This window comes from Hemiscyllium ocellatum, chromosome 10, assembly GCF_020745735.1.
Source record: "Hemiscyllium ocellatum isolate sHemOce1 chromosome 10, sHemOce1.pat.X.cur, whole genome shotgun sequence".
NCBI lineage: Eukaryota > Metazoa > Chordata > Chondrichthyes > Orectolobiformes > Hemiscylliidae > Hemiscyllium > Hemiscyllium ocellatum.
The window spans coordinates 93277592-93296741 of NC_083410.1; the positions used below are offsets into that span (position 1 = coordinate 93277592).

The 19150-nt window shown below is 42.5% G+C and overlaps 1 protein-coding gene across 1 annotated transcript in view; it reads left to right on the forward strand.

Annotated features, from left to right (window-relative positions):
• lrp11 (low density lipoprotein receptor-related protein 11) overlaps positions 1-14953 on the forward strand; it is a 32116-nt gene extending 17163 nt beyond the window's left edge. Inside the window, exons 4-8 of the mRNA XM_060831731.1 lie at positions 4147-4272; positions 4402-4575; positions 9477-9647; positions 12923-13024; positions 13923-14953. Of these exons, the coding sequence (XP_060687714.1) occupies positions 4147-4272; positions 4402-4575; positions 9477-9647; positions 12923-13024; positions 13923-14077 (728 nt within the window). The 3' untranslated portion in view covers positions 14078-14953. The remainder of the gene's footprint in view (positions 1-4146; positions 4273-4401; positions 4576-9476; positions 9648-12922; positions 13025-13922) is intronic.
• The last annotated feature ends 4197 nt before the right edge of the window (positions 14954-19150 follow it).

Below are 19150 nucleotides of genomic sequence, written 5' to 3' on the forward strand. Positions count from 1 at the left end.
TTTTATAAACTTCGATAAGGTCACCCCTTAGCCTCTGATGCTGCAGGTAAAACAGCCCCAGCCTATTCAGTTTCTCCCTATAACTCAAACCCTCCAACCCTGGCAACATCCTTGTAAATCTTTTCTGAACCCTTTCAAGTTTCACAACATTTTTCCTATAGCAGGGAGACCAGAATTAAATGCAGAATTGGAAAAGTGGCCTAACCAATGTTGAAGGTGAGAGGGGAAAGACATAAAGGGCACAACTACAACATAACCTGCCAACTCCTATACTCAATGCATTGACCGATAAACGCTAGCATATCAAACTCCTCCTTCATGTTCTTATATACTTTGTCACGCTGTGCATTTCCATACCTGCTCTGTGTTGCCACTTGTCATTTATCTAATACTGCATGCATTTGTGTTGGCCTGTTAATATTCCTGTATTTTATGTGCATTCTGTTGCTTATGCATTTCTTTGTCTGTTTATTTATGTATACATCAGATTGTGTCATGTGTAGTTTAATCTATGTTCAGATCTCGTCTAATTCTGCAGGATACACCCAGCACATTCCATTACAATGAGCATTTCAAGTTTATTTTTAGTTGCTTTTACCTGGGAAGGTGACCTATTTCTTAAATGAATGGGCTGGGATTGAGCCAATCCATTGTCAGCTTTACAATGCATTTATGTGTCTCAAGGTAATATGCTGTTTCTCATACTATCACTATATGTGTCTCTTATTATCCCCTCTCACGTATTCAGATGTACTCCATCCTACACGCTTCCTCTCACACTTCCCCACTTCCACATGATTTCAGAAACATTCAGCCTTCCTTAGATACAGTCTTTTCACACACTCACTCATACTTTGCACTCACTCATCCTCTCCCATCCTCATTCTAACCTTCTGTCAAGTACTCACTCAGCATTTCACTGTCCCCACTTTTATACATTAGCTCTTTTCCGAAGCCATTCACATTTTCTGGCATGCACGCACCTTTTCTCTCTTACTTTACTTGTACCAGATCTGTGTTGAAACTGTCGCACCAGATGTAGAAATCTGGTGATGATGCAATCACGGAGTATTCAGCCAGTATGTTCAAAGGAACTTGTCTGCTTGTCTGCCATAGGTCCAGATGAGGTTTACCTCTATACATCCTGGAAGTACCATCACCACAATTACTGTAGTGCTTTAAGGCGATGCAGCAAGCTGGCAAAAGAATTTAACCATACAGGCTAGTTGCAGTTAGGGGGTAAAGTTACAGCTGCAAGCTTATAAAATCACGTAATGCATTTAGCCCATTACACCCATACTAACTCTCAAAGCTGTCTAACTAGCCTGCAAAGCCTTGTACTTTTTTTTTTACCTTTAAGTCTATGTCCAATTCCTTTTTGGAAATTAGCTGTTGAATCTGTTTTGGCCAATGTATTGTAGATCTGCCTCACTGAGTAAAACCCCTGCTGATTCATTTGCAAGTTACCTTAAACCTGTGTTCTCTGATGAATGATATTCCTGCCAATGGAAACACTTTATTTTTGTTTACTCGATCAATTCCCTTGAGAATTTAGAATACTTGTACTAACTCTCACCATAAACTTCTCTGCTTTAAGGGAAATCAGCCAGCTTCTCCCGTCTCTCCATCTAACCAGAGTCCTTCACCCATACTTTAATTCTGGTGAATCTCCTCTGCACTCTGTCCAATCCTTCCCACTGCGTTGCTTGCACAGCCCCCAAGTATTTTATATTCTCAATGCATCTCCAGGTCAGCCTCTCCATTCCTGTTCCTTGCTGACTGATTTGTGAAGTTTCCTGATGCAGACCAAAGATGGCGGGGAGGTGGGTGTAGTGTTTCTCCCTGCAGGTTGATCAGGCCTCAATCTCGTCCCATCTTTCCTGACAGTGTCTCCCTTTGGGAATTCCCCTGTATTTTTGCTTTTCTTTTGGAGGAAGGAGAGCAGGAGCAAGAGATGGAGGCCAATCCAGATCCAACATTACTGGAGATACTTTCCACCCAACTCACCAGTGACCCCAGACCAGAACATATGGCACAGGACTCTTACACTCGCATTTGATTGGGAAGCAGTGCTTTGAAGATGCTGAGGTTTACAAGGTACGTTACAGCCAAACATACAAAAATGACAGACTGGAAACATGCTGGTCCAATCAGCCTGACCCTCATGGTTGTGATGTCCAATTTATCAGAGTGCAGATACTCTTCACGCCACCCAGTACCATGTAAGGTAAAAGATAAAGTTGCTGCAGTCCTAGAGGACAGTAGGGCTGCTCTTTCATCAGAGAGGGGCAACTGGAAGTGAGTTTAGTCTGAGGATCTCCATGCCTCCGGCAAGGGGAGAGGTTCAGAAGGCAGGGCCTTCATGGTAATCACTACCATATAATCTTGTGGAGAAAGGCCTTGAAGCTATTCTTTTAGGCAACTGAAACCTATACAGGATACCACTTCGGTCATTTATATAACCCGTTAACAACCTCTTGTTCTTGGTGATCTCCAGGCCAGTCAGAAACCAACCTGGTGCCTATTTGAATGAACTGAGCCAAAGCACCTTTCATGACGTGAGTTCCACAGGTTTATGTTTCACTGGGAAAAGAACCATCAAACATCCAACCTATCTCTTTCCTTGCATAATTAGTAATAATTTGTCATTGAAGTTCTACTGTCTTCTCCATCATAAACAATCCATCGTCACTGGATGATAAAGACTCCATTACCCTTCTGTGCTATTGAGTTAATGCAGGTACATCTTCAGAATGGACCATCAGCTAAAACGTCCATGCAAGCAGCCGTGGCAAGTGAAACACAATTAATCCTTCAGGTTGATAACCATCCTTCAGAAATGGAAGAAATTAGGAACTTAAACAGTTCCAAGCAAAGTGTTGAGTCAGGGGTATAGAGGAGGAATGGACAAAGAAGAAAGGTAATAGGGTGGAGGGTAGGGCAAAGGTGGAGGTAGTAATGGGAGAATTAAAGAAACAAGCTGATACACCATGAGGTGTAAATGGTTATTGCAGAGTCATTGACAGTGCCTGAAGTTTGGTAAAAGGGACTAATGATTATGTAGGTGTGTAACCAGCAAATATCGTACCTCAAGCGTCATTTGAACAGTGCAGGAAGCAGAGGACAGACCTATCCAAGCAAGATTGAGTAAATCTTGTTTTTTTTTACTGTAGATGTTTAGTATCTGTAATATTTTTCTCTTGTCAGTGGAATTAGTGGAGCTGATTGACTTCTGCTAGAGCAAAAGAAATCTTAACAGAAAGCAAAAAACCTTTTCAGCTTCTTTCATCTGGCAGGAAGGTGATAATCCTGCAGACATGGACTATGAACAAATGCCAGTTCCAAACCCCCCACCCCAACCATAACTTGTCATAAATACAAAAATGCCAGAGAAACTTGGCAGTATCCGTGGAAAGAGGAACAGAGTTAACATTTCAAATCTCCAGCAACTGCAGTGCTTTGCTTTTCATACATTTGACATTGGTGGGGACAGTCATAGAGATGTACAACATCGGTCCAACCTGTTCATGCTGACCAGATATCACAACCCAATCTAGTCCCACCTGCCAGCACCCGGCCCATATCCTTCCAAACCCTTCCTATTCGTATACCCATGCAAATGCCTCTTAAATGTTGCAATTATACCAGCCTCCACCACTTCTTCTGGCAGCTTATTCCATACATGGACCACCCTTTGCGTGAAAAAATGTTACCCCTTAGGTTTCTTTCATATCTTTCCCCTCTCACCCTAAACCTATGCCCTCTAGTTCTGGATTCCCCCACCCCAGGGAAAAGACTTTGTCTGTTTACCCTATCCATGCCCCTCATAATTTTGTAAACCTCTATAAGGTCACCCCTAGGCCTCCGACGCTCCAGGGAAAGCAGCCCCAGCCTAATTAGCCTCTCCCTGTAGTTCAAATCCTACAATCCCGGCAACATCCTTGTAAATCTTTTCTGAACCCTTTCAAGTTTCACAACAGCTTTCCGATGGGAAGGAGACCCGAATGAGTCAATGTGTGACAGTAAGGTGTCGCTATGTGGCAGCAGCAGTTGTGAGGTTGGTTTGACCCGTGTTTTAATGGCAGCTTCTACCTGAAGTAGCAGTGTTAGGATATCTCCTGATTCACTCTTATTTATCTTTCATAGACTGTACTGGAGTTTGTTCCCGATATCAGTTCATCTGTGATGACGGCTGCTGCATCGATATCACAATGGCTTGTGATGGGACAGCCCAGTGCCCTGACAAATCTGATGAAACCTTCTGCCAGAGCTGTAAGTACAATCCCTAAGCATGGGCCAAAGGTTTGGCCTTGCTCTCATTAACTGGAGAGTGGGAGGATGAGTTGGAGCGGTGGTAAAATGATAATGTAAGCTGATGTTTTTTTTTCCTTTGTGCTAAAGTTAATGTAGGCCGTAAGTCAATTACACATGCAACACTTGCTGCTAGCTCAGAGCAAGATAGGGCCATGTGGCCGTCTTCTGACAGTTTCCACAAGACCTCAACAGTGAACCATAAACCAACACAGTCATCCAGAACGGAAGTGATGGACAAACCCAATCCTAGCCAGCTTCCAGGTATGTGAGATCAAGTGATTTTGAAGACAAATTGGCTGTCATTTGGTCTCCCCAGTGTAGCAGACACTGTATCAATACTGCTGTATTAAATGTACAAAACTTAAATAAGCACAAGCCTATCACGGCTTCATTTGGAACCTGTGTTGTCAGGGACTTGGATGGTGAGGAGGTTAGAAGGACAGATATTGCTTCTCTTGCATTTTTATGGATAAGTGCTTTTAAAGCAAGAAAGTAGGTTAGAAACTCAACACGAGAAGAAAACACACAGAATGAGGGCAAAGAGTATGTTCTAAAATTGTTGAGCTCTGTAGAGCGCCAAGTTAAACTATCTGTGCTTTCCACTGAGCTTGCACTTTGCACTGGGAAGGGTGGGTGGCTGCTTTATTGAACACTTACATTCAGGCCACATGCATGACCCTGAGCTTCCTACTGCTGATCATTCATATTTTCCACCTTGCTCACACTCTAATCTTTCTGATCTTGACCCTTATGCTGTTCCAATGAAACATAATACAAGCTTGAGGAGTAGCATCTCAGCTTTCGACTTGGCACCCCTGCAACCTTCTGGATTCAACATTTTAAATTCAGCATTTTAGATTACAACTATCCCTTGGTATCCCTGGTAAGACACTTCTCACTGTACCTTGGTACATGTGACAATAATAAATAAAATAAAATTTCACCATTTTATTTTCTGAGGCTTTGTTTCGGTAGTTCAGTCTTTCTTGATTTCCAACCCATTAATACCTCATCCGGATGTCTGATCAGCAGTTCATGGTAATCACTACAATGTAATCTTGTGGGGAAAGGCCTTGAAACTAATCTTTAGACCCTTTGACCTTTTGAACTATGAAAACTTTTGACATTTAATCCCTCTTGCCCATTACCTTATCTCACACTTATCTTTTGTTTGTCTTTCCTGTTCTCCCCTTGCTCAAAATGCACAACATTTCCAACTGATGAAAGGTCTCAGATGTGATATTTTCTTTTCCTCTCCACAAATACACATGGTAGTGCAATGCTGAGGGAGTACTAATCCTTCAGCTGATACGTTAAACTGAGACCCTTATTGCGCTGCCTGTTACACTTGGTCCAGTTAAATATTTGTGATACTATTGAAAACTAAGTAGGTATGCCCCTCCAGTAATCATTCCTGAACAAACTGTTAGCAAATCCAGACGAGTTGGTCATGAACTAGATTCAAGCTATGCACAAAATAAGTGTCATGTTTATCTACACAACTTGAGCCATGGTGCTTGAAACAAACATATTCCACATGAAATGCTTTATCCTGTTTCTGAGATTCTGTATACATACATTTCATATATAATTGTTAAACGCGCAGAAATGGCAACAAGATTCAGCCCTTCAAATCAGCTTTATCATTCAATATGATCATGACTGGTCACCTACCTTAACAAATAACTTCTTGAACAATCCCCGCATCTCTCGATTATGTCCTGACAAGTAATTTCCTAACCACAGATAGAAGGATAACTAGTCTGGTCACACGTGTAACTTCCAATCTAAAGAACAGTTTCCAAGGTGAGAGAATTTTGGAAGATATAATTAGGGCACCAGGAATGTTTTCAGTTTCTTTTAAAACTATGAATAGTTTCTTTGGAATGTCTGGCATGCTCTATAAATACTATCATGAAATACATATTAAGCATGTTAGCTAATATTCCCCAATCATTTTATTGGTAATTTAATACTTATCAGTATTTAAGGAGCCCTCTTTGCACCTGATCATTTTCTTTCCCAAAGCGATTGTAAAAGATTTGTGTTGATTTTGCCATTCTTAGTCAGTTTCCTGTCATACTGCTTTTCTTTTGTAGCCTTTGCATGGCTCTCATTTACCAGAACCTACACATTGTTTTTGATTTTTGTCTGCTGCTTCTCTTAGTTTTTGTTGTCTCTGACCTTTTTAAATATCCATGGATTCCTTAATGGACTTCATCTTTCCCATAAGATAGTTCTTCCTTAACGTGACGGTTGCATTCTTGTGTAGCCCCCACATTATAGAAAAATCCCGCATTAGAAACAGCATTTCAAGTGTTGGCAATGTAATCACGTTACAGTCAACACATGTTGTAAAAATTCACCCTTTAGAAACAGTGTCTCCAATTCACAATAGCATTACAGCAAATTCATGTTAACGAAATATGCATTATAGCAGAACGACCTGTAGACTGGTTCTGCAACATCTCCCACTGATGTGTTATTTTACCCATTAACAGATTTGCTCCATTCATAGAACAAGTCAGTGTTACTTAATTTTGGAATCTCAGTGGGTGCTGCGCGTTTCTACCTTTCAAACAATGAGTGGAACCTATGACTGTAACGTTACTTATTTCCTTGCTGTTTGTTTTGAATTATCATCGAAACTCTACAGTGTGGAAACAGGCCCTTTGGCCCAATAAGTCCATACCGACCCTCCAAAGAGTAACCCACCTAGACCCATTCTCCTACCCAATTACTCTACAGTTACCCCTGACTAATGCACCTCACGTAGACACTCCTGAAACTATTGGGCAGTTTAGGTGGGCCAGTTTGCCCTACCCTGCACATCTTCGGATTGTGGAAGGAAACCGGAGCACCCGGAGGAAACCCACGCAGACACTAGGAGAATGTGCAAACTCTACACAGACAGTCACCCGCGGCTGGAATTGAACCTGGGTCTCTGGTGTTGTGAGGCAGCAGTGCAAACCACTGAGCCACCATGGGTGTTGAGGGATAGGGGGCTTGCAGTCCAGCAGAAAACAAAAAAAGCCCACTGACTCTCCCTCCACATCCACTGTCAGAACGGGCAGGAGGTTCAGTCCTGGGGATGACCCACAGCAGCGTTACTGGTGGAATCAGATTGTTTGGAGCTCTGGTGCCCCCGCTGGAGCCTCCGCAAGCTGCAGGAAAGCGTGAACCTCCACCAGCACTCGGGGCAGGCGAATGGCCTCTCTCCGGTGTGGACCAGCTGGTCGGCCAGCAGGCAGGAGGGGCGGATGAACCCCCTCCTGTACTCGGTGCAGCTGAAGGGGTTCTCCCCGGTGTGGACCCACTAGTGCCTCAGCAGGTCGGAACAGTTGCTGAAGACCTTTCCACACTCTGAGCAGCAGAACGGCCTCTCCCCGGTGTGGACACGCTGGTGTCTCAGCTGGTCGGAGGAGTTGATGAAGGCCTTCCTGGGCTTGGGGTATTTGAAAGGGTGGCATGGATAAAGCCCTTCCCACACTCGGAGCAGGAGAACAGCCTTTCCCTGGTGTGACTGCTCCGATGCCTCCAGGACAGACGGGAAACAGAAGCCTTTCCCACAGTCGTCCCACTTCCACAGTTTCTTGGCGAAGCTTCAGCTGCATGCAGACATATGTACAACCCCTCCCTGCCGTGAATTCTTCTTTCCAGGCCGTATAACTGTTTCGTGCCCCACATTCAGTGTGCTGTAACATCTAGTCCCACTGATGCTGAAAATACTGCAATAACCATTTCAGCTTAGCACTCACCTCCCACTTACCAGTTTAAAGTCCATGATAGTGCCCTGTTTATCCCTTCTGCTATGGCCCTGCTCCCAGCCTAGAGGTGGAGCTTATCCCAGTGATCTTGATCCTTGTGCTAGTATCCATGAAAAGAAACCCAGCTGTTCCAAACCATATCTTTAGTTACATGTTCACTTCCCTGATGTGTTTTCTTCCTAGTTCAGCTTGCGTGTTACTTGAGTAATGCTATATCCCTTGAGGCCTTCCATTTAGCATCTTGTCCCTGACAGTCCTGCTAATCCGTTATGTAGTTGGATCTAATAAAGATGGATTTTCCCACACTCTCCAATACCTATTCAGTTCAGTTTGAGCTGTCCTTGGCACCATGAAGCCTCGAAACCAAGTGTAACACTTTATCCCACTTACAAATGATGCTGTCTGTCCCTTTAAGTATCCATTTCCCATAATTACTACTTTAAGCTTTTCCCTTCTTCCCATTTTTATGGCTGTGTCCTGCTCCAGGTGTCATGGCCTACATTTACGCGTTCCCTCCAAAAATCTGTCGATGATCTCTTTGCAGCAATTCTCGTCAACTTGGGTAGTGCAAACCTCTGCTGCCCATATCGTACCTTTTACCAAGTCCTGCACGCCCTGTGTTTGCTGATTTACATTGAGTTCTCATCTGTAAATATCTCATCCTTGATTTCAACTCTATCTCTATAACCTCCTCCAACCTACAATCCTCAAAGAACGCTGTGTTCTTTCAATTGTGACACTTTTTTTAACCCCCAGTTTCTTTTGCCCTTTATTGATGGCCATATCTCTGCTGTCTAGGACCTAAGCTCCCAAATTCCCTCCCTAAACCTCTTCATCTTGATATATATGTCTCCTCCTTTATTAGCTACCTTTTTGATCAACATTTTACTCTTTATTTTAATTCATGCATGGGACATGGACATCATTGTTATTGCCCATCCCTAATTATCCAAATTGCTGTAGGCCTGGAGTCATATTTAGGCCAAACCAGGTAAGGGAAGGTGGTTTCCTTCCCTGATGGACGTTAGAACATAGGATAGTACAGCACAGTACAGGGCCATCGTGTTGTGCCAGCCTTCTATCCTACTAGATGGGTTTGTCCAACAATGGATTCACAGTCACCATTAGCCTCATAATTCCAAATTTTTTTGTAGATTCAAATTCCACCATCTGTTGCAGCGGGAATTGAACCCGGGTTCCCAGAATATTACCTGGATCCCTGGATTAGCAGGCCAGCAATAATTCCAGTAATCCAGCACTGCCCCCCCCCCACCCCTTAACCCTTTATTTACCTCTCCTTATGAGGTCAGTTTTTATCTGATAAGGTGCATCTGTCAAGTGCTGTGGCTTTACCGCATTAACTATGATACATCAATGCCAGGTTTTTTCTTGCAGAGTACTGCTTGGTTCCTCCTGCCCCAGGTCCATGCGAGGGCCACTTCCCTCGCTGGTATTTTGATAGTGTCTCAAAGACCTGCAGACACTTCATCTATAGTGGGTGCCAGGGCAATCGGAATAACTTTCTACAGGAGCTGGATTGTAAAAATGGATGCACAGGAGTACAAGGTAAACACAGCAAACCCAAGTGCAGTTGTCATGATTTTATTCTTCAGAAATGATGGTGTGCGTGTAAACACTATAAGCGTTTGATTCCAGAAACAGGCTCCGTCGAAACACTGCCTTAGTGATGAATGAGAAAAGGGTTTTTGTTTCTATAGTGTCTTCTACAAACTGAGGGCATCCCAAAGTGCCCCATAGTCGGACACTTTTTGAAGTATAGTCACTGTTGTAATGCCAATTTTCACACAGCTAGCTCTGACAAGCAATAATGGCTAGGTGATCTAGGTTTGATGTTTTAGTGAGAGGTACATTAGTGGCCTTCAGATGGGGACAGCTCTCCTGCTCTTCTCAGAGTAATGCTGTGATTTTTCATCTCCACAAAACCGAACAGACAGGCCATAGCTTTAACCTCTCAAATAAAAGCCAAGTACCACAGATGCTGGAAAGCTGAAATAAATTTGAGAATCTCAGCAGGTCTGGCAGGATCTATGGAGAGAGAATGAGAGTGAACATTTTGAGTCAAGTGTGGACTGTATTAAGAATATAATTTATAACAGCAAGAGTTATACAGCCCATTGAGGCTCTGATGCCATTCAATAAAATCATAACTGATATTTGGTCTGGATTCCATTTGACCTTTACATTCATACACAGCTCAAAATGAGAACTGTATCTCTCTCCACAGGTGCTCTCAGACCTGCTGAGTTTCTATATCATTTGCTTATTCCTTGGGTTTAGCTGCTCATCTGAAAGTCTTCTCTCCCTCAGTACTGCACTGGAGTTCTAAGATCTGTGTGCTGCTCTCCAGAGGGGCAGTACAATCTACAGCTTTCTGAAACAGAGCCAAGAACTCTACCTCTGAGCCAGGGCTGACACAGTTGAACCAATAGGGTTTGTTTCAGTGTGTGATAGCTATTGAAGGACAAACTGAGGGCAGTGCACTATTGGAAGTCAAGGAACTCTCAGTAGAAATATGGAATACTCGCCTGTTAAATTCCACTCTGTCCTACACACTCTGCTATTACGTTAGTCTGCTCTGCACGTACTCCTGTTCAATTTTTTCACTGAGGATCATTCTTTTTTGTTTTGGTTGCCCTGGGGCTGGCCTGTGGGAGGCTAGGGCCCTGTATATCTCCATCCCCGCTCCATTTCAAGAGTCAGCATCTGAAGAAGAGCCAGAACCCTTTCAGTCGGCTCAGAGCCCGGACCCATCAGTCAATGTCCAACATTGGAGAAGGTGCAGGACCCACGCTGTGTGACCATCTCAAGCTTGGAGGCAGCAGATGTGGAAGCAATAGCACTGGTGGAGACAGCAAAGGAGCACAGTGCCAGGATCCCAGGCACAACGTTGGACACCAGCAACTGGAGGAACAGCGAGGGTGAAATCTACAGAAAGGAAAGCTGTTTCAGTTTTAGTAATACCAATTTAATATGAATTTATTCAGTGTTTTATCATTTATGCAATTTAATTAGTAATTTATTCTGTAATCCAAGATGGCGCCAGAACGTGGCGACATTATCTACTTTTCACTGTACCCTAGGTACAAATGACAATATATTAAATAAATAAATCTATGGAATTCTCCAATTTAGAGGATTGTAGGTGCACAATTATCGAATATATTCAAGGCTGAGATTGACTCCAAGGGAATGAAGGCTTTTAAAGGTAAAGTGAAGTCGAGACCAAATACTAGCTCATTGACCATTTGACTCTTGCTGTTATACATCGCATTCTTATATGTCTTTTTCCTGCTCACCTTCCCAATAACAGTTTGTCTGCCCTATTCAGACTCCCAATATTCCCTGGATATTGTTTCACTGACCCCATGGCCAAAGGAAACAATTCTACTCACTTATTCCTCCTAAATAAACACCAAGGAACGAGTAAAACTGCTTTTACTTCTCCTAACTAGAAGTTCACGGTGACAGCTCTGGATATAGGGACATCTTACCATCTCCTGATCAACCTTCCCTTTTCAATAACCATCATCAAAGATGGATGAACTGTTTACATGTTTGTACTTGGTTATTGGGACTTTGTTGCATGCACATGATTGCTGTGTGTTTGCCTGAAATACAATGACTGCAATTCTAAAAATATATTTCTCACATTTGTAGTCCTTTTGGATGACCATTAGATCTGGAAAGTACGATATAAATTCACGTTCTTTCTATTTTTCTACTATAAAACCGTAAGACTTAAAAGCAGAAGTAGACAATTTGGCCCGTCAAATCCACTACACCATTCAGTGAGATTGTGGCTAATGTGATCATCCTTAAGGCCACTTCCTTGCCTTATCCCCATAATGATTAGAAATCTGTACGTCTCAGCCTTAGAATCCAGCTTCAACAGCCCTCTGCAGTAAAGAATTCCACAGATTTGCTACCCCCTGAGAGAAGAAATTGCTCTTCATCTGTATCTTAAATGGGATAAGCCCTTACTCTGAGATTATTATCTGATCCTTGACTCTCCCACAAGGTGAAATCACCTTCCTGCATCTGCCCTGTTGAGCTCCCGAAAGATTAATATGTTTTAGTAAAGCCATCCCTCATTCTTCTGAAGTCCAGTGAGTACAAACCCAATTACTCAACATCTCATTAAAAAAAAATCCCTCTATACCCAGAATCAACCCAGTGGATTACATACAATAACAGTGGATCTTTCCTGAAACAAAAGCTCTTCACAATATTCCAGCTGTAGTCTGTCTAATGTTTGGTGTAGTTTTAACAAGACTTCCCTATTTTTATACCCACTCCCTTTGAAATAAAAGCGGTCATGCCATTTGCCTTTTTTTATTACCTGCTGAACATGGATGTGCACGAGGGCCCCCAAATCCCTTTCTGCTACAGCTTTCTGCAATTTTGCTCATTAAAGTAATACTCACCTCTTCTACTCTTCCTGCTAAAGTGTGTCACTTCATATTTTCTCACATAGCATTCCATCTGCCAAGTTTTGCTCACGCACTTAATCTGTCTATATGACTCAGTAGACTCTATTTCTGCTTTCTGTCTCTCTGCATTTCATTTCCTTTGTGTGCGTCTGCCTCTCTCTCTCCATCTCTTTAATTTCTATGTATTATATGAGGTACCTAAAGACTTGCCAACATGATGCCAGTCAGACCTCATATCAGGGTTTTATTGTGTTTTCCACTCTTGGTAATACATTACCTGTTCTCCTCCTAATTGTTGACCCAGTTGTTTCAATCCAGCCAGCAGTAGCAAAGAGGAATCCTGTCGAGGTTGGCATGCCCTGTTTGAGTTTGTTTTCAATGTTTGTTCAGGTGAGAACCCTTTAGAGACCAGCACAGTGGAAACAAGTGAAGCTGATGTTCTGATGTCTAAGATCAGCCATGGAAGAGGAATTCACCCAGTCCCAGAGTCAGGTCAGTCATTTGTGTGTTTATTTTTACCAGGTGATTTATAGTGAAATCCAACTCCCAATGCAATTTTACAATCAACTGGAGCTCCCAGTGAAAGCCAGCACCCCCAATTCTCCAGGAAACACTAGCGTTGAGTGAGATTTACTTTCCTAAAGTCTCCTTTTGTTTAATTGTTGAAGGCTGAACACAGTCAAGAAATATTGAACGAGAGAGGAGCCTTGCACGAGGTGGGGATGGGATGTGTACATGTTGGGGTAGGGATCATAGAGTCATAGAATCATACAGCACGGGAACAGACCCTTCAGTCCAACCAATCCATGCCAAACATAATCCCAAACTAAACTAGTCCCTCCTGCTCCTGGCCCATTTCCCTCCAAACCTTTCTTATCCATGTACTTATCTGAATGTGTCTTAAACTGATGAATATGATTTGAAGATCATGTACAGTATTAATGGAGCAGAGTCCGACTGGGAAGAATGGAAGCATTTACGACACCATGTATTTCTACTAACTTTATTATCCCAAAGTGTTTTATAATAAGCAGACCTGAAATTCCAAAGGATACAGGTGTCTTGGCATAAAGAATGGACAGCAGTTTGAGTAGGAACGATGCAATTTAACCAAATGACCAGACAGAAAATCATAGAACTGCAGCATAATTTTTTTTAAAACCACACTTACAAGCTTTTATTTACTGAAGCACATCATAAATATGGACCTCAAAACCCAGCAGTCACAGTTTCTGTTTGCCCCTGTGCACAAGATTGATTAGAAAATAATCTGACCTTTCATGCCTTTTACCCCAACCTCTGTCTGTACTCCATTCCCCCAGCCCCATGTTCCTAAAGCTGAGGCTGTGTAGGGCAGAGTGCTGACGATTTCACTGAACTTGCCTCACAGGTGCTGTGCTACCCCTGGCCCTGGGACTTGCTATCACCGCCTTGCTCCTGCTGATGATTGGCTGCCGGCTGCAGTTGGTGAGGCACAGACTGAAGAAGCTCCGCCCCATAACGTCGGAGGAGTCGGACTACCTGATAAATGGCATGTACCTGTGAGCCAGAAATGGTGCCTCTTAAATAACAATCACCGTAGCAATGTGCTTCTCGATGTAAAGCAATTCAATATGCTTGTGTGTGTTTGTCCGAATCAATATGTGGAGCGCAGTAGAACCCTTTGATCTTATTACTTCCTGGTCACACAGGTATATCTGGCAAGTCCTGGGCGTACTTAAAAACAAAACACAGTTTTCAGACCAAGCCAGTACTGTTGCCATAATGATTGACTACTACATGGCTGTCTCTAAGATTGGTGGTCGATCGAGAAATTTTAATTCTTCACCTTGCTGTGAAACATCTAAACAAGTCAACTTCTGCTGCAGTCTCACATGCTGAATAAAGCTTGTGCTGTCTGACAGCAAGTTTGACTATCCTAATAAACTGTTCTGTGAGGTCCCCCTACTGTGTGATCCTGTGGTGGGTGGCACTGGATGAATTCTTGACCCCGTCGCTCCCTGAGGAAGCTGCATTTCCTCCCTGTCTGGGGACAAGTTTCTGTTTCCCCTTCTTACTTGCCCTGTGAGCAGTTTCCACCTTCCCCCTGTCCAATAATTTCAATGTAAATTTGTGCCAGTGTTTGTCCCACTGTGTAGTTTCTGGGTCTCTTATCTTGGAGACATTTAATAACAGTCAGAAAGTAAGCAGCAAAATTGCAGAATATCAGGGCTGAACTGGTGATAAAATGCATCACTGGAGAAATTCCTAAACTAGAAGGACATCACTCAGCCTATTGAGTGTGTCAGCTTAGTATAATATATTGTTGCAAACTATTAAACTTTATAAAATTGGAAGAGTTGCCTTTTCAAAGATTCCACTGAATACCAACAGTTCTTGACTCCTGGTTCATCTCTAATAAATGGCATTTACCCAGTGTGACTCTGGATTTGATTATCCAACATTATTGCTTTATCTCATGCATTGTAATAATGACCACCCAAATAACCTGTTGTGATGATATTGATTGACGGATATACATTGGTCAGGTCCCTGGGAAACACTTATGCTGTCCTTTGAAATAATCCAACTGGATCCTTTTACATCCATTTGGAAAGGAAGGCTTCAATTTATTGCCTCATCAAAAAAAACACTTCCAACTGTGCGGTATTTCATTGACTGTGCACTGAATTGCCAGCTTAGATCATGTCCTAATGTCTTTGCATTGGGACAAAGGAAAGACAATACTGCATGCAGTTAGGATAGTGCCCAGAGGAGGAAGAATGAAGGGGTTGGGCATCATGAATGAGACAAGCAAGAAGGAATGGTAGAAGAAATTTTGCTCCATCTACATTCAAGGTACTTTACATTCGTATGGTTTTGTTAACCTTCTTTGCCAAAATTATGTCTGTTGTATGGAAGGAAAGATTTGAGTGAGTTGAGGGGTTTAAAGCATTTCACGTTTAGCTGACCTTGAATCAGGTAGCACTGGTTGTCACCCTACTGCTAATTGAGCCAGTGAGAGCAATATGCAGAGGTCACAGCAATGTCACATACAGAAGACGTTATAAACTCAGTGCCTGAAAGGTTAGCACAATGGAGGAAAATAACTTTTCAACCATTTGTTCCTATTCAGCATCAGTAAGGCAAGAGATCCATGCAGTCTCTTTAAAACGTAAATGTTTCAGGCATTGCAGATAATATCAAAGGGTATATCTTGTAGTGTGTACTGGACTAAACTAGATATGGGGATCAATTTCCCTTCCCTGAACGAGTTTACTGTTCTTTTTAACATGCAAAATTGACAAATTTCCAGGTAATTTTACCTGGTGCTAGTCCACAGATAACCATATCCAATTTACCAAGGGCTTTGAACTGTCAGTCTCTATGGAGGAGCACTCTAAGACCATAATTACTATGATTTTAGAAGATTGAAGGCCCAATAACAATTGCTGCAGAACAGATTACAGGTCAAAAAATAAGAATAGTTTGTATGATAGATACTGCGATAATCATGGCAACTTTGTATGCTTGTATCACTAAAGCCGGTTTGGGGAGTGGGTGGGGCTGGAGGCAGTAATGTTTCTACCTTTTATTTAAAATTGATTTATCTCAAAACCTAATGGAACAACTTTCCATGAAGCTTGGCACATCAATGTGCTGTGGCCTCAGGAAGAGCTGGTTTGTTGTGGGCAGGAATATTTTTTTTAAAAGGATTCTCTAGTATTGGGAGATAGGGCGAATTGACATGGTTTCAGAATTATGGATTGTCTTAGCTGAAATGGTGGAATTTGTTAGTAGTCAAAATATGTAGAGATATTTCAGAGCAGGTTGTTCGTTGTGGGTTGGTCTGGAACTCCTGATAGAAATGTTCCTTGTTTTCAACTGTGTGGTTACAGAGCATCAACCAAGGAAAATCCTTAAGCCACCGTGTACTGCTTTGATGGCCGTACTTAAGAAAGGATATAATTGCAGTAGAAGCAGTTCAGAGAAGGTTGACACCATTTATTCCTGGGATGATTCTTATGAAGAAAGACTGAATAGTGTTGGCTTATACCCGTTCAGGTTCAGAAGAAACTTACATATTTTAATAAGATCAAAAGAGTAAGATTGAATGGGGACTTGACAGAGTTATACAGCAAGGAAACAGACACTCCAGTCAAACTCATCCATGCCAACCACATATGCTAAACTGATCAAGCCCCATTTGCCAGCAATTAGTCCATATCCCTTTACATGGTGAACATGAAGAGGATTCCCTGTGGGGGGAGTTCTAGAACTATGAGATGTGGTTTAAAAATTATGAGTGTTCCCTTTTTAAGCCTGCTTTTATATTCAATGCTCTGACCAATAAAGGAAAGCATACTAAACACTTTCTTCAATATCCTATCTACCTGAGACTGCACTTTCAAGGAACTATGAACCTGCACTCCAAGGTCTCTTTGTTCAGCAACACTCCCCAGGACCTTACCATTAAGTGTATAAGACCTGCTCTTATTTGCCTTTTCATAATGAAGCACCTCACATTTATCTAAATTAAACTCCCTCTGCCATTCCTTGGCCCATCTGATCAAGATCCTGATGTACTCTGAGGTCACCTTCTTCACTGTCCACTACACCTCCAATTTTGGTGTCATCTGCAAATTTACTAACTATACCTCCTATGTTCACATCCAAATCATTTATATAAATGACGAACAGCAGTAGATTCAGCGCTGATCCTTGTGGCACACCACTGGTCACGGGCCTCCAGTCTGAAAAGCACCCTCTATCACCAACCTGTCTTCTAGTTTCAAGCCAGTTCTGTATCCAAATGGCTAGTTCTCCCTGTATTCCATGTGATCTAACCTTGTTAACCAGTCTGCCATGAGGAACCTTGTCGAACGCTGACATATTGCAACTGTAGAGGACATTGGTTAGACGACTTTTGGAATATTGTGTGCAATTCTGTCTCCTTCCTGAAACTTGAAAGGTTTCAGAAAAGATTTACAAGGATGTTGCCAGGGTTGGAGGATTTGAGCTATTGGGAGAGGCTGAATAGGGTGGGGCTGTTTTCCCTGGAGTGTCACAGGCTGAGGGGTGACCTCATAGAGATTTATAAAATTATGATTTGGAGATGCCGGTGTTGGACTGGGGTGTACAAAGTTAAAAATCACACAATACCAGGTTATAGTCCAATAGGTTTAATTGGAAGCACATTAGCTTTCGGAGCGACGCTCCTTCATCAGGTGATTGCGGAGGGCTTGATCGTAACACAGAATTTATAGCAAAAAATTGCAGTGTGATGGAACTGAAATTATACATAGCTCCGAAAGCTAGTGTGCTTCCAATTAAACCTGTTGGACTATAACTTGGTGTTGTATGATTTTTAACTTTGTAAAATTATGAGGGACAAGGATAGAGTAAATAGACAAAAGTCTTTACCCTGGGTGGGGGAGTCCAGAACTAGAGCGCATAGGTTTAGGGTGAGAGGGAAAGATTTAAAAGGGACTAAAGGGCAGCTTTTTCTCACACAGTGTGGTGCATATATGGAATGAGCTGCCAGAGCAAATGGTGGAGACTGGTACAATTACAACATTTAAAAGCTATCTGGATAGGAAGGGTTTAGAGTGATATGGGCCAAGTGCTGGCAAACGGGACTCTTTAATGTAGGATATCTGGTCAGCATGGACAAGTTGGACCGAAGGGTCTGTTTCCATGCTGTACATCCCTATGACTCTGAGCAGGATGTTTTCATTAGGGTCCTTAGTTTGTGGAATTCACTTTACCAGAATGCAGCATAATTGAAATATTCAGGACTGAGTTAGATAGATTTTTGATCAAAAAGACAATGGAGTATTTTGGGAAGCAAACAGGCAGGCAGAGTTGGAGACCACAATCGGATCAGCCATGATCTTTCTGAATGGCAGAGCAGGCTTAGGGTGCCAAATACTATTTTTTATGGGTTTTTTTCGCAAAAGCTGCATAGTTGAAATGGCATTAAGTTACCACAGGGTGGCAGTTGTCTGCATCTGCTGAGTGCTGCCTTGTTGTTCACATCAACTCGGCAAATCCACTTTCAGATGGTTACCTTAACAATGGGTGTGCGTCGGACAGTTTCTACGAACAATATGCTGTGAAACCAAGGGAACGTAGTATAATAAAGACAGAAAATGCTGGAAAACCCCAGCTGGTCTGGCAATATAGGTGGAAAGAGAATCAGTACATAATCATTCATCTGAACTAGGAAATACTAGAAATGCTAATTTTAAAGTGAGAGGAGCTAGGATGGTGACAAAGGACAAATGAAGATCTGTCATTGAGTCTAAGGAGAGAGAAAATGGCAAGTTGTACCTTGTATGGGAAAATTGAAAGTGATAACAGAACAAAGAATTGTATCACATGCCTGTGAAAGATGTGAATAACAGAATTGTAGCCAACATGGCAGTCTGTGCAGTAAGAGATGAGAGGAGGGTGCAGGGGTTATATCAGATGCAATCATTAGCAGGACGGGGGGGCACAGGGTGGCATCAGCCCCTCAGCAGTGAGGCTGGGGCAAGGCCAGAGGTTCATTGTAGCGCTGTGACATCATCTCAGCCATCTGTGCAAGTGGCTGACAGCCATCCTTGGTTTTGGCAAACACTCCAGGGGGAGTTTTTT